Source organism: Lathamus discolor, chromosome 2 (assembly GCF_037157495.1).
Source record: "Lathamus discolor isolate bLatDis1 chromosome 2, bLatDis1.hap1, whole genome shotgun sequence".
Taxonomy (NCBI): Eukaryota; Metazoa; Chordata; class Aves; order Psittaciformes; family Psittacidae; genus Lathamus; species Lathamus discolor.
In genome coordinates this window covers 772,942-789,603 of record NC_088885.1, presented here as the reverse complement: position 1 = coordinate 789,603, position 16,662 = coordinate 772,942, and the positions used below count along the sequence as shown (strand labels likewise).

The 16,662-nt window shown below is 42.1% G+C and overlaps 1 protein-coding gene across 1 annotated transcript in view; it reads left to right on the top strand.

Annotated features, from left to right (window-relative positions):
• The window catches only part of MATCAP2 (microtubule associated tyrosine carboxypeptidase 2), a 29,328-nt gene that overhangs the window by 7,324 nt on the left and 5,342 nt on the right, over nucleotides 1–16,662 (top strand). Inside the window, exons 3-6 of the mRNA XM_065665362.1 lie at nucleotides 9,912–10,055; nucleotides 12,142–12,274; nucleotides 13,429–13,734; nucleotides 14,234–14,331. Coding sequence (XP_065521434.1) covers nucleotides 9,912–10,055; nucleotides 12,142–12,274; nucleotides 13,429–13,734; nucleotides 14,234–14,331 — 681 coding nt within the window. The remainder of the gene's footprint in view (nucleotides 1–9,911; nucleotides 10,056–12,141; nucleotides 12,275–13,428; nucleotides 13,735–14,233; nucleotides 14,332–16,662) is intronic.

Genomic DNA, 16,662 nt, shown 5'->3' with positions numbered 1-16,662 from the left:
AGCAAGTTATTTCTCCTTAACATCCTCCCCTACTGTTTGAAAATGCATCAAAGAATACAATAGTAGTATATATAATATACAGTAATATATACTATATTAATAGTATAGTAATATATTGGTAATATATAGTATATTATATAATATATAGTAATATATATATAATAATACTGAAAGAATATTTTTGATTAAAAAAGGAACCCCTTCCTAATATTTACAGGAGTCTCTAGGGTAAAGGCACAGTTCCTTTTAAATGGGTTTACATGAAACACGATTTAAGGCAAGAAAGCTTTTTAGGCAGTGAAGCAGAGTGTAATACAGGAAAAATACAATACCTAAATAGGCTTCAGTAAACAGAGGAAAAAAGGCAGTGTAGAAATCCTGCCAGTCCTCTTGGTGCCACAGGGACTGGGAGGGGATAACAGTTATTTGAGGTCATGGTTATTGGATAAGCAGATGTTGATGTTGCTTGTTTTAATCAAATTGGAAAGGATATTTGCATACACACGAGGATATTTGCATACACACGAGGCTCAATCAAGCAGCAAATTCCATTTCAGAGAGGGGTTAAATTTAAACAGACCTCTCCCCCCGCAGTACTATGCGGCCACATTGGTAACATAGCTGCAGACATTTACTGTTCTGTGTTACTACCTTGGCTTCCTATCTGTCTTTGAGTTACAAAACCTCCAAAACCAAGAACAAGACCTTGCTTTCAACTTTGACCTAAGTGACAAAACCCAGTGCTTATCTATATAACAACAGAAGCAGACCTCCTCCTGGTTTTGCCATTTTTAAATGGTTTATAAAGCTCGGACTTAAGTTTGACAGTCTTTTCTAAACAGAGAATCTCATGTTTCTAATGATAACTTGGGAAGAGATCCTGCTGTTCCACGAGTTTCACTTCTTTGCGGTGTGAATATTTCACTTAACCCCTCCCCAAAATGCCTGTGAAAAAGATGCATGAATTAAAGTACTATGGATTCTAAGAACTGGCCCTTGGCTTGTGAAGAGTCTGACTTTTTCACATCCAAGAACACATGTAGGTGTTACTGCCCATTGTATTGTACGGCTTGGTCCGCGTTTTCCCTCAGTAGCTGGGTTTTCTTTGTGAGAACAGCCTGTTCTGTAGTTCAAATCAGCTTCCATATTTCTAAACAACCCACTAAATCACACTGACACCAAATAAGACTACTCCTTTTACAAGTCTGCCTTCGATTTAGATAGCAGTATTAGAAACAGTAATCATATACAACAGCGAAGCAGCAATAACTAATTTAGCAAACTGAATTTAATACAAATTATCCCATTTAGTATGAGGTAGCAGAGCCTTAAACATTATTTCATGCATGATGATTTCATGGAACAGGCCTATCATTAATTTACCCTTCTTTTAATACCCCCCCCCTCCCCCCCAAATAATGGATATTCTATTAATGAGTGATTCCTCAATATTATTCTATTTTGTTACTCTTTTTCCCTTTAAATACAAAGCATAGGAAAATAAAGGCTTTATAACAACTATAAAAAGCAGTGAAGGATTTAATATTCAAGGAGATGTGATACTTCTGAGACTTACTACAGAGGATGTAAATTGTTTCGTAAGATACAGTTTAAGTTTCGGAAGTTCTTCCCAAGAAAGGCATTTATCCCCTGAAAATACTGAACGAGTGTCTTGCACTTCATAGAAACGACCAAAAAAGCGACTTTAACACAGCCCCAAGCCCAGCAGGTGGCACTCTCTATTTTAGCTCCATCTCACTTGAGAAATTCTCATCTCCAAGCAAGTTTTCTACCTTTGTCACCATTTCTACCAAGTTTTCACCATTTTAATCAGCAGATACTGCATGAGCACTTGCATTTCCTTAGGGTGGTCCTTTCCAACCCCAACCATTCTATGATTCTGTACTTTTCCTTTTGCCATGCAGGTTTTATTTGTCAGAAGATACATGTTGGTATCTTATAGGAAGTGGCTGTGAGAAAGTACTTACAGTGTCATGAGTCTGCAGTAAAACCAGAACTGTGTGCAGCCATCCTTTTCCCTGCAATAAGGACAAATTCCGTTTGGGGGTTTATTGAAGCACTGCTGGCATTCAGTCGTTGCATGCGTATTTTAGGAAGCTTTGCTTTCCATGAACAGAATGATTCCTGTTTTACAGGAACCTATGAAGGGTGCTTACAGCAACTTAACACTTGCTCTTCTATGACTATTATCTCTGTAAACCCAGTTTTTACTGACAGAACTCACTCATTTTACGGTGGGGGGGCAGGGTTAGGATACTTCAGTGAAATAAGCTCAAAAGGTGTCATGTCAGAGCTTTAGAGGATTTTTAATAACTTCCAAAATACTTTTATCCCCAGCTATGCATAGCCTGCTAGGACATTAAAATAGATTGTGTTTTCTTCTTGCCCTTTGCACACATCTGTGGAATTGGTTGATACACAATTATTGCAACATGTCCGGAAGATGAATCACCCCCTGCCCTGTTTATTTGTATTATGTTTTTTAAGGCAAAGAATGCTATGGATTTGGAAACCATTAACACACCAGTACTGCACTGGAAACACACCGGTTTGTAAGCAACCACCCTACCCCCAGGCTTCTAGTCAGATCAGTGGTTTTAAACCATGGGCACAGCCCAGCACGTGTGTTGACTTCTCACAGGCGTAAACACTTTTAATCAATCCATTTGAAAACAGCATTTTAAATGTATCTCTTCCACTTTGTTCTGTTTCTTTGTTTCTGTCCACTTTGTTTTCTTCATAACAGGGCTCTTTCTTGAGTCACACAAAATGTGCCTTTAGGGAAGAGGACTTGAGAATAAAAAATAGCATGCAGACTTGCAGCTTTTCACATTGACTGACATTAATAGTACAGAAATTAATTCTCTTACTGCTGCGTTTCAAGGTCAGTGCAGCAACTGCGTGCTCTAAGTGCTATAAATGCTTTCTTGTTAGCTCCTTCTGGCTCAAACTGCCTGTGCTTCACTGTTAAGTTTTCTTAATACTTAATTGTGTTAAGAAACACTTGAAGTGTTTGTTATTTTTTCCACAGATGGGAGAGGTGGCAATACTTAGCTAGAAGTAATTGTCCCAGTGCTTGCAGAGCAGATGACATAACAGTTGCAATTTGATTTAACCAGAATCAGCAGGAGAATCGCAGCTTCAAGTAACCTGGGTGTTAACACCTCTTTCTTTGAATTCTACATGAAGGCAGGAAATATATTTTTATATACATAGGTATTTAGAGAGGAAAGAAAAAAGCATCATTTTGATGGTTAATCCCCCTGTGGAAGAGGTGTACATCCTTCCTGCTTGTACTCATCAAAATATGGTAGCTTTTAGTTAATAAATGTATCAGTTGTGTCTTATTGCAAGTATTCGTATTACACACCTTCTAAGTCATCAATACAAGTAGTCTGCAATTAGCAAATTTATCAGATGTTGGAAAAATAGTGGGGTGGGGCTGGAAGGCTTTCAACACTGAGTAATCCTCTGCAACATCCAGGTAACGCCGCAGCTTTGGCATGTTGAAGATTCAAGAGCATGTCACTGGCTGTGAAAAGCACTTAAGTGCAAAACCCCTCATTCTCCACTAGTAACTAATTCCCCCCTAAACTAAGATTTATAGCTAAGGTGTGTTGATATCTAACACAAAGCAGATCAGGCCATCCAAGTAGCATAAGTTCTCAGGTTACCACACAAACATCTCTCCTCTGCTACAAGAGACTGTATTGCTTCTCATGATACTATGGTAGGAGTGTAAGTTTATTTCAGAACACAGTCTCATACAAAAACCAAGTAAGTATTAATACTTAATTCCTTACAAAGTATTTGGAAAGCTTTTAATTAAAAACATTTCTACCAGCTCTACATTACTGAAACGTGCTCTTTATCACACAAAGAGCAAGCGCAGAAAAGACATTTCAAACACCGAATAAAACTCAGAACGCTACAGCCTGAACACGCCAATCTGAAAAACTCTCCTCTTACCTCTCTCCATTATTTCCACTTGACCCAAAAGGGAGGGCAGCCACCATTTTATGGCTGTTGATTAGACAGACAAGTTCCATCTGGTTACCTAAAGACACACCTGGGAAGCTTTCTCCTCCAGCAAATAAGCTCTGCAGGGAGGAAAGGGATGGTGCCTGCAAGCCTTGTCTGTCCCACAAGTCTTAACAGAGACTGCAACCCTTTTGTAGCAGAGCTGCTACTGAACATAGGACAAGCTGACAGTGTAGGGGCTGACTTCAAAATCACTTGTCTAACCTCATTGCCTCACGCGATTCATGAGCAGGTCTTATCGGTACATGTATCTACAATAACTCAAGTAACTAAGCTGTGTTGCTGCACGTGGGTGACTTGGGATTCAGAGACCTACTTGGCTGTAAATAATTGGTTTAAAAAAGCCAACACAACCACAACCTAAACCTGTCAGTTAAGCAGAGCCTTGTCTTGCTCTTGGTGCTTCTGTATTGTTACTTTCTGGAGCATCAACAGAGTTTGCTGTGCAAGGGAATTTGTCTTGAGGCTGCTGGTACTCTCTGGCAGCAATAAGAGGGATTAAACCAGACCTTTTAGATAATAGTGAAAAGAACAGGAATGACTACTCCTAACCAATAACCTGGTGCAGCCACGTGGTCCTTTTTCTCCATTTTTTTAACCTATTGCTGAAGAATTCACAGTTTGGCCTTATGAACTGTGGCAGTATCAGTATTCTGCTCCCCAAAGGCTGGAAAATAAGCTCACAGTTGGATGTTGGAATAGGCAAGAGCTGGCATGCTGGTCTGGATTTTCCCCTTTCCCAGCAAGTTCTTGCAACACCCGACTTTGAGTCATTTCATCTCAGAGAAAAATGAAGGGCTTGCTCCTGTATTCAGTGCCTGGGGTCCAAAAATATCCCAGACGTGTTCCAGCATCACTAGGGACAGGGCCTCTCCCATGTATCTGTGTGCTGTGTGCGATGGTTCTCCCTCTCGTTTCAGTGTTTCCAGAGTCACACCTGCCCGCTTGGAAAGAATTACTGGGACTTCTGCTTAGCTTGAAACAGGCAAAGGAGAAGGTGACAGTAGTGAGGACCCTTATTAGTACTTTCCTAACCAAGAGAATGGATGTTCAGCAATGAGGAGGCTTAAGCTTAATGACTTTCTCAATATGCATAGGTTCAAACTTGCACTGTCTATTCGGAGGTACTGCCAGGATGTAAGGTGGCACAGCATAGCACTCAGGGGAGAGGAAGCATCCTTCAGTATCTCAGCCTTCCTCTTGCAGTTGCAAACAGTGCACTGGGTTAAGGTGGGAGAGGCCGGTGTGTCTGTGCCTCTTCAGTGGAACATAACTCTGAAGAACTACTGTTCGTATCGTGCTGTTGATTCAACCGTCTCACAGCATTTTAAGAAAGGGCTTAAACAGCTCAGGAAGAGTTCAAGAGGGCCTCCTGACTCCAAAACTCATGCTGCCCCCCTTGGCCCACATAGGTTTCAGCTCCAGGGAGTTTGCTGTTACCGACCTCTAAGCAGGGAGTTTAATGCGCATTTACAGTGCTTGTTTTCTCACTGTTTGTTGTGATGAGGTAGCTTTAGAAAATACCTGCATTTAAGGTAGGAGTCCTCTGAGATAGCATTACCAAATAAACCTATGTAACACTGCATCTCATAATAATAACATCTTTATAAACAGCATGAAAACAGAGAACTGGTTAATAAAATTTGCAAGCTGTTCTCAAACACCCATATTTTTATGAGCTTTCTTGTTGAGAAGAAACTGTCCTTTTGCTCTCAGATGGTTTTGTCAGTCCTCTGCTTCATCAGCTCTGCTCTCATCCACCCATACGTGACTTTGATCAGCTCTCTAGGTTTGTCCTGCTCTTTTCAGAACGTATGTAAAATATCTTTGCTATTCTTCAGGCCCTTTATCTTGTGCTAGCTTTACTGGCTTCCTTCAGCCTGTGTGCCTCACCTGCCCATTCTCCATACAAAGGCTTTGCCATTGCATTGTTGGAAGAGATTTTATTCACTGTTCGATATGTAACGGAGCTGCGCTTGATGTTTGCTTTGCTGAGAGGCAGGATGGGCATCAACATGTAATGTCTGGACCCCGACAGCCACATGATCCTTTCGCTATGGCCAAGTGTTGATAAAGAGAGAAGTACTGCTTCACCTAAGGCAACACTGTGCCTGGGGGCTTACCAACCATTCAGCTCAATGGATGGGCCCCTTGCAGCACCTGAGCCAGTATTGTGACCTTGTTTGATTTACTGGTAGAAAGATGTAGCCTGAGTGCTGGATACTTTCTGAAAGTTGCTTTAACATCCTTGAAAAGGAAAGGACCAAATCCTGGTGCCTATTGAAAATGACCTCCATCCCTGCGCCAGTTCCTCCGGTGAATAGCTTCCAGAGGATTTAAAGCCAGACCTTTCTGCCCACAGGTTCCACTGGGTTTTAAAGTACATTACTGAAAACTGTTGAGGGGCATGCCATTCTGTACAACCATACATCTGAACATGGACTTATCACACACACACAGTGTGTTTTGTTCAGAGAAACCAGATACACCAAACTAGTGGGTCACAGAAGGATCTGGCACCTCACAAAGGAAACTGAAGAACTGTTATTGTGAATTACTCAGGCATAAACTTCCTGAGACGGGGCAGGAATTTTGGGGTTGCTTCCTTAACCAGTGATTTTGTGTAAGGCAGGAAAATGCCTCAGTATTCACAGACACTGCAGAAATGATGAAACAGCCAGTGTTTATAGAAGGTAAAAATTAATTTGCAATAAATTCACTTGTAATTAAAAGAGAACCCTTTGGGGAAATATGCAAGCTATTAAACAAGAGCTAGATTTTGCTCTGATTTGTCCTTTACGTCTAGCCCTCGATCCTAAATTTTGCTAGAAGCAATTGTCATTAATCTCCAGAAACACTAGGACTTGCATGAGGTATTCATGTGTTCCTTCACTTCATGCCTACACACTAACCTTGCTTCATTTGTCTGAGGTCATTTGTAAATAACAAGTGATGTTAAGATTTGACACAAGAAAAAACTATTTACTGCCATAGAAAGACCTCTCATCTCTTACTGTAATCTTTTAGGCCCTGCTACACCTACATTACGTTTGTACAAGGCCTAACGGGAACCAAAATCGCATTTACCTCGTAGGTCACCAGTACAGATGCATATTGGTCTTTACTCAGATTTCTGAGCAATAAGTTAATGGGAGTAACAGCAAAACTAACAGCACAATCTCTGTCAAATACCTACAGCAGTGGGTCAGCAAAATGATGCCAGGGCTGCCCAGTTGTCGTGGTTTAAACCAATCCACACAGGTCATCCACTCACACCCCCCGACCCTCCCCACTCCCGGAGGGATGGGGAGGAGAATCAGGAGAATGTAACTCCCACGGGTTGAGATAAGAACAGCCCGGTAACTAAGGTATAACACAGATCACTACTGCTACCGCCAATGATAATATTGGTAAGAGAAAATAACAAGAGAATACGATACCACCGCCGAACGAGTTCGACCCCCCCGAAGAGACAGAGAGCCTGCCCTTCCGGGTAACTCCCAGTTACCTCTCCGGGCATGACGTGCTGTGGTATGGATACCTCTTTGGTCAGTTTGGGTCAGGTGTCCTGTCTCTGCTTCCTCCCGGCCTCCCTCGTCCCCAGCAGAGCATGAGACTCACAGAGTCCTTGGCCAGAATAAACATTACTTAACAACAATTAAAAACAACCGGTGTTATCAGCTCTCTGCCCAGGCTGGAAGTCAAAACACAGAGCTTGCACCAGTTACTAAGAAGGAGCAAAACAGCTCCTGGTAAACCCAGGACACCAGTTTACAGCAGATGAGAGTGTATCTATCTTCTACTTTTAGTACATCCATCTTGACAAATGTGGCTTGTTTTGAAGTCACAGAAGGACTCTGCAGCCTTCCAGCTGCAGTCCCACTGCCTCTTGTCTTCAGGAGCAGGAGGACTTATTTTCTCTGCAAACAATTGAGCCAAAGGTCTATGAGGTGCCTGTTGATTCTCTTGGGAGTTACCTGTTTCAGTGCTAAATGGGGCTGCTTACACCCCACCATGGAGCTGTGCTGCCCTGTGTCATCATTGCAGTGTTGTCAAACCATCTGCAGTGGCTCAGGTGGTGGCCCAGCTTTCCTCTTTTTACGATACCTCTCTTCAGACATCCTGATGTCTGATCTGATAAAACTTGAAAAGATAATCTCTTCCTCCTTGGTGCCTTTCCTCATAACATCCATTCCTTATTCATGCTAGCTCCAAGTCACAGCAGTGAGACAGTAGATGGTAGATCCTTTGCTTCCAAATTGCTTAACCTCCCCAAATGACAGCCTTCTTAAAGCTACCCCCCCCCCCCAAACACACCTTGATCTGTGCTAAGGGAGTAAGTTATGCTGCTTTCTTCATCCTTGAAAAAGAAATTCAGATCTGACCAGGAGGCCCTTCAAGTTTAATAAGAAGTATTAGAGGCAGACAAAGAAATACTAAGCATTAGGTGCAGTATTTCTTTGGCATTCAGGTAAGTGATATTTCTCTCGTCAAAGAGCCACAGGACTTTAAGAATACACCTAGCTAGCATGTATGGCTTTCAGTAGCAATCACACAGGGTTTTTTAGTTTCACCTTGAAAAAAAACACCAGAATAGGATTGTTAGCAGCTGTGAGAGATACAAAATGAATCCTATTTTCGTGGACAATAAATCAGACAATGTCAGAATTACATAGATGGAAACAAGCAGCTTGTTATCAGCTTCATGCATGGGGTCAAGTGTACAAGAGAAAGATTCCATCTGCAGAGTTTCCACCTTCATCATTAGTGGTATTTTCTTAGCAAGAACATTAACTTTTTAAGGCAATGCCAGTAATACTTTTTTTCTCCATGAGATTCTTGGGAACTTCTGCTATCATATCTGTGGAAAAAGCCATTCCCTGTAGCTGGGCTTTTGCTGGGCAAGAAGTTATTTTCCTCATTTTCTTTCAAAGGTGTGAAATGACACATTAGGAAGTAGATTACTGGGCACAAGCATTTCATACCCTACCAGTAATATCTCCAATAAGCAGAGTTCTGATCACGTCATAGGCATCATTCTCTGCTCTCCAGCCACAAGGGTCTTCCAGCAGCAGCAGGACTGTTGATACCACATTACCTGTCTAATTAAACATGCCTCCTTCGTGTTGGGTGGTTATAAAGAAATACTGTCATTTAAATTAAAGGTTTAAACCATAGAATCCCAGCCTGGTTTGTGTTGGAAGGGACCGTTAAGCTCCTGCAGTTCTAACCCCTGGCAGGGACACCTTCTACTAGAGCAGGTCGCTCCAAGCCCAGTCCAGCCTGGCCTTGAATGCTGCCAGGGATGGGGCATTTACCACTTTTTTGGGCAGCCTGTGCCAGTGCCTCACCCCTCTCATAGTAAAGAACTTCTTATATCTAACCCTGTTTCAGTTTGAACGCATCACCCCTTGGCCTGTCACTACAGTCCCTGATGAAGAGTCCCTCTCCAGCACAATTGTAGCCCCCTTCAGATACTGGAAGGCTGCTATGAGGTCTCCACGCAGCTTCTCTTCTCCAGGCTGAACAGCCCCAACTTCCTCAGCCTATCTTCATATGGGAGGTGCTCCAGTCCCTGATCATCCTCGTGACCTCCTCTGGACTTGTTCCAACAGTTCCGTGTCCTTTTTATGTTGAGGACACCAGAACTGCACACAATGCTCCGGGTAAGGTCTCATGAGAGCAGAGTAGAGTTGCAGGATCACCTTCCTTTGACCTGCTGGTAATGCTCCTTTTGATGCAGCTCAGTATAGATTAAAAAGAGAGAGATTGAGAGGGAGAGAAGGACTACATGGCCCTACCCGGGGGTCTTACTGCATTCATATTTGCTATGCTTTTGTATTTTGTAGTCCATTAACATTATGGAACGGACACTGCAGAAGTATGGAAGCTATGAGAAGTTTGAGCAGGCCACTGGAGGCAGCTTGCTGACCAAAAGTCGCATCTGGAATCACGTCAGGAAATACATGGTTAAAGAAGGCTGCCTTGGTGAGGTAAGTCACCCACTGGATCAGGAAAGAAACACTTATGTAGCTCTTAGAAATGACATATGGATGGGCCTGAGAGACCTTTTGGGAGGCCTTTCCTCCATAATGAAAAGAATATTCCTTACATCCTATTTTTCTCATGGCTGTGCCCAGTCTAATTGTTGAACAGTTGAAATGATGCAAATTCCTTGTGAATGCTTCAGCCATCTCTGAGCCTGTTTCCTGATTCATCCGTGATTGTTCTTAAATTCACCTCTTTGGGGAGTACCCCAGAACGACACCCTTCCTTCCCTTTTTTCAGCTCCTTGGAGACCAGCACATTTCCATTTATTCATCAGTTCTGCCATCCACTCTCTTGTATCAAGCTATTTGCACCAAAAGAAAGAGTTAAGAAAAGGCCAAGAAAAATAAGCATCAGTCCAGGAGACTGATTTATAAGAAGCAGCACAAAGGAAAGTGACATAAGTGAATAAAAATGTCTGAAAGAGGTTGGCTTGTTCAGTTGGTTTGAGTGCCTGACTTTAACCACCAAATTTTTAGTATGCAAAAACCACTCATTTCCACCATTCAGAATGTAAAAAGTCCAGTTTGACTGAGTTATGCAGAATTGCTTGGAAAAGTCAGATGAAACTGAATATATAAAGAGAGAATTACTGCAAAGGAAAGCACCGGGTGACAGCCAAAGACCTGGATGAGATCACTGGCAGTGAGCAACAGGAGTCTGGAACGGGAGCTCAAGAGACAAAAATCAGTTTCCTAGAAACTAGGTTTCATTCGTATACATAATATTATTAGGAGGAACTGTTATACTCATGACGCTTTTTGGGGAGACTCCAATTGGACACTGTTACCAGAGTTTAGCTGTTTCTAAGACTGAGGTTATAAAACTGTAGTTTAGAGCAAGCAGGAAAAAATAAATAAAAATCACATTTTTGGTCTTCGCTATGCTTTTATCTCCCTTTGCATTCATTTTGTCTTGGATTGTCTTCATGGAAGTAGGACCCTACATCCTCATCAAACATCCCACATCCTTCTCCAGGAAATGCTTTACTTTCTGCAAAAGCAGGGTTAATACATCACCCTTAGCATGGTCTAAAATATTCTGAAAATACTCTCGCAAGTGTTTGAGAGGTGATAAAGCGAAGTGGTACCTGCTTTAAATCTAAATCCTTCCTGCATCCTAAATACAGGATTGATGGGACTGACTGCTGTTGAACGTGAAGCTGAGTGATGGGGCTTGAAAACAGGGAAGTGTAATGTTAGTGCTATTGATCCCTGGGTCCTTTTCTGTTAACTGATATTAAAAAATTCTCTCTCTTGTAGGTACTCTCTCCTGTACTCCTCTGAGCAGTACTGTTTCTTTAAGGCATTACATGAAGAGGGAAAGATGCTTAGTCTTCAGCAAAGAGTCTTCCTTCTTTCTCCCATTCACTTGTTTAAAAAGTCTTTTTAAACTCAAAAATGACAAAATACATCCATTTGCATCAATTTTCTTCTCTGGCAGCTTTTGTTTTGATTACCAGTTTCCCACTGGTAATCAGAAAGTAAGAACTAAATGGTATATAAATATATACACAGCACTTATATGTATACACCAAATATATATACCAAATATATGTATGGTATATATATTTGTTATCCTGGTATAAAATAAACCAATACCAGTATTTTAATAATATTTCAATTCTGCATCATGTAGCAGGAAATTAAGTTCACAGTGCTTCCCCCTCTTATTTATATGGCTTTAGAAGTGCAGCTAAGATGATTTCAAACAGTCAGGTATATAGACACCTAGTTTAATTATGTGTGCTTATCTAATATTTTTCAGTTCTCAGTAATACCAAGATATTTAGAGACAGTTCAAAAAATCAGGTGTGTTATCTCAATGCACATGCTGAGACCTGAGGTTTTGTCAGCAGCACAGATAGCTCAGTGGAGTCAGAAGTGTCCGTCAGACTTGATTCCTCATAGCAGAGAAGAGCTGTGAAGGTCAAGGGACCAAAGAGTAATGCAATAATGGGAGGGTCAAAGGAAAAAGCAGGACCAGGAGTGAGAAGAGAGCTCTTTGCTACCTGAACTCTCTCATCTTTAGATTGTGGTCCATCTCACGGAGGACCTGCTATCTCGAGCCTCAATGACAGTGGTGAATGGCCGCCCCACTCTCACTATCAATATCTCCACTGCGCGAGAGCACTGGCTGGAAGGGATGCTGAGACATGAAATTGGTATGAGCATGACATCAGTTCTCCATGCAAAGGGGAGTACTTGCATGCCTTCTTACTTCTTTTGCAGTGATGGCCAGGCACTGTACAATACAGAAGGAACATCCCTATCTAAAAATCTATGCTGTAGGTTCAAGGGAAGGAGAAGCCTATTTACCACTGCACCATGCACTAAAAGGATTTCTAGGGTTCACGTACATCTGCATTTTAGGTTAGATCAGGAGTGAGCTTTTGAAGTGAGCCTGCCAGCTATCCCACTTACTGCACTGAGATTGACATGCCAAAGGAATCTTGGAGCAGGCAAAGTGTAATCTTCCAGATGATGCTAGCTGAGAGGCTCTGCTCCAGGGCATACCTTCTGTGTTGTCACTGCGCAGGGTCATTTTGCTCATGAGATCAATTTAGAGCTAGTCTGGAGTTAAAAAAACCAAAGGGAAACAAAAAGATGCAACTCTTCAACCTCAGCACCAGCCATTTCACTGGACAAATCTGCTTCCATTATGCTACACTGCTTGCAAAAGTAGGCATGTTTTAGGTGTAAAGAATTTACCCAGTGCCCCAAAAATGGTGTAAGATTGCCTTGATTTTGCATTACACAAGCTTGGCCCAACCCTGTGGAAGGTTTCTATAAAGCTTCCAGTGACTTGTTCAAATTAAGTACATCAAAACTGGATAAACTTGGCTAGTGCCTGAATTTCAACTGAAGACTTACGTTACTTACGCTGTAAGGGGACGTAGCCTCTTCCAAGGCAATGGTAGGGCTGTTAAATCACCTTCAAGAGGCAATATTTCTGCCTGTTCACTTTGATTCCCCTTCCTTCTGTCCATTACAATGCCTAGCCTATGCTAGAGGCATTCAGCATGTAAGATGCTTTTGAAAATTCCTTTCCATGGATTTGGGAACTCAAGTCTCTGCTGACATTCATTTTCCTTACGTATTTGTGGGAGTCCCATTTGCAGTCAGCAGGTGAATAATTGCACCACATGTCTACATCAGACAAAATTCTCCATTGTAGACAAGTGCCCAGTCCTACCAGTTCCGAGTCCTGAAATGGGCATCTCCTTCCATATTATATATATATATATGTGTGTGTATATATATATATATTTAATCATTAGATGCTACTGTTCTAAGTCCCATATTCTTTTCTTTTCAGGAACTCATTACTTTCGGGGTTTTAACAACAACAGCCAGCCTTGGTGCAACTGGAATGGACGTAGAAAACATGGGCTAAAACCAATCAACCCTACAGAAGAGGGGCTAGCAAGCATCCACAGCGTCCTGTTCCGCAAAGACCCTCTCCTTTGGAGAGCTGCCCTGCTGTACTACACCGTGTATCAGGCTAGCCAGATGTCCTTCAGCCAGCTTTTCCAGGACTTGGGGAAATTTGTCAAGGACCCCAACACTAGGTGGGATTACTGCGTACGAGCCAAGAGGGGGTGGACCGACACATCACAGCCAGGTGGGTTCCCTCTTTGTCTTCTCTACTGTTGTACCTCAGGGAGGTTTTCCTCATGTCACACACTAAAACCGTTTCAAAACAGCCATGGGACTCTGCACTTTCTGAAATGAAGCAGCAGGATTTCTGCTGTTGAAAACAAGGTTGAAAATGCACCTCCGTGAGGCTTTCAGCCTGAATGCAGTAATGGACGGGTTTTGTTCTTGGAAGTGGGAATGTAAACTGCAAAACACTGAAGGAGTTCATACAGTTTGACCTCCTTTCATGTTTATTACGAGAGATGTAATGTTGCTGTGGGTATTCACAGGCACCGTCTTCTGTGTTTGATTTCTTTCTCTGGCTAGTGGGTTTAGCCTTCTACTTCATTTTGGGGAAGGTTTTCAAAGCCTGAGATACAAACATCTAGTTTTTTTCAAAGCACAGTTGTTCTGCTCTTGATGGCTCCTGGGAATATGCCTTGAACAAACCCTGACAGAGTACAATGTCTCCTGCTTCCTTTTAGGCTGTTTCAATAAGGATCAGGTGTACTTGGATGGCATCCTCCGAATCCTACGATATAGGGAGTCCATTGATTTCTACCTTCTGACAGCCCTTGGAAAGGTGAGTGGACTCATTCTTACCACAGGGTACAGCTGTATCATTTCAGCAGAGCTGCCTTTAAAGAGCTGCAAGTCATTGTGCTCTGCTTTTCTTTAATCTCTGTTCCATACAGCACCTTGTATTACACAGTGCAAGTTACAAATATTTGAGGTCCCAACAAATTTGTATCAGTTTTTCCTCATTCCTCACTTATGAGATTTTAGAGTTAATGGTCATGTTTCTCAGACTTTCCTCCCTTTACAGGCTGCTATTTGACTTGCAGTACAATGGACTGCCTTGGGCAACTAGTGCTAGATAAGGTGGGGGTCCTGGTCAAAAGCAAAATGAACAATTTGATGCTAACATACCCCATCCACAACAAGGAGTTTTCCATTTAAAATTTCTCTCACTGGTGGCACCTGCAATAATTTTTAAAGATCAGTTGGTTTTGTTTCTTTTCCCCAGAATACATGTCATTTTTACATTCACAAAGCAGATTTTGTGTCATTCTAACTGCCATTGCTTGTTTGCTCTCAAAATCATACTAAGTAGTGCAGAACCTTTGTCACTCTTCCTGAACCAAATCCTTGGATTGCTAAGTTTCCACAGTTCATGAAGCAGGGCTCATACTCGCATAAACCAGGATTCAAATTGATGTTGTTATGCTTGCATTTAGAGCTGGTACACCAACATTTCTACCTACTTGGCAATCAGTGGGCAATAAAGGGAAGTGGCATATTATGATAGAGGGTTTTGGTCCACATGTTTTGCCTTTAGTGTCAGAAATACCCGTACTGGTGAGCAGAGCTATTTAGGTAACTGAACCAAGTTAAGAAGCTCTGAAAAGAAAATTGCACTTTAAAATAAGTCTCTGCAACTTTCATCTCTGAAACTTCCTTTTGCTTTAAGCCTGCTTAACTCCCCTCAGCTTCTGCCTGCTAAACTACTGAGTTTAGCAGGCAGTGCTCCCACACTGCTTTATGCCTTTCTCTCTTCAGGGAGTCTGCAGGATTGTCAAGCCACTTCAAAAACATACTAAGTCATTAGTCATACGATTACAGATTCCACTATAATCCACATGGCAAAGCATTCACATTAAAGGTCTACGAGCAATTTAATTCTAGCAGTATGATAATTTATAAATGCCTGACTTTACAACTTCTAAAATCTAAAGAGGGATCTAAAAGACCTCTCTAAATGTTTTTGCTGCACTCATCTTTTGCAGTCCAACTGGAAATCTTTGTGTAAGAGCAGTGCCTGCTCCCAGCATCACAGAACCACAGAGGTCTGCAGGGACCTCTCAAGATGGTCTAGTCTGACCCCCATGCTTAAGCAGGGTCAGCTAGGGAAGGCTGCCCAGGACCACATCCACTTGGGTTTTGAATATCTCCACTGATGGAAACTCTACAACCTCTCTGGGCAGCCTGTGTCAGTGTTTTAGCACCCTCGCCATAAAAAAGCGGTTTGTGTTCAGATGGAATTCTGTGCATTTTAACCCGTTGCCTCTTGCCCTGCCAGTGGGCACTGCTGAGAAGAGCCCAAATCCCTTGTCATTCCCTCCCATCAGGTGTTCATACGTCCTTGTAGAATCTGCCTGAGCCTTCTCCAGGCTGAACAGTCCCAGCTCTCTCAGCTTTTCCTAATAGGAGAGATGCTGCAGTGCATTCATCTTACCAACACTTACTGGTCCTGCTTCAATACCTCCGTACAAGATAAACAAGTTCTGCGAGCGTAGAAAGATATGGAACTTGCACTGAGATCTAGGCTGTGGTTATTCTGAGTTTATCACTGTTCTAAAAGGTGATTTATTTGTTTGTTAAGGGTGGAATAGGAAGATCAGGTTGTTCCAAAGGGAGTGTTAAGCACAGCTGACATGCTTCCAGGTAGGACAAAAAAGCAGAGGATTTAAATATAGGGAAGCCCAGCATTTACTGGGAATATTTTCATTGCCTTCGGAAGATTCTCAGTGTTGTATCATAACTAACAAGCTCATCTTTCTCAGCATGACTACCTTGGGCATATTTTCATTGCAAATACAATAAAGATATGAACATAATAGGAAACTAAAGCAGTCAACTAGGGTGCTGACAACAAATAGCTTCTGTGCTTTAGTAGGTAGTTAACACAGTAGTAAAATCAAATCACTGCTTGCGCAGTGAATGTATTTAAGACAGAGCCATGCTGAAGTCTGTGTGTCTTCTGTTTTCATTCAGATGCCAAAGATCTGGCTGATGGAGGCAGCCGTGCCTTACTGATGCTTCTGACATTACTTACAGTGTAGTAGAGAGCAGTGTGTGGAAACAGAACACATGCAAGCTGTCCAGCATACCTGAAAGTGGCTAAGGAAAGAGC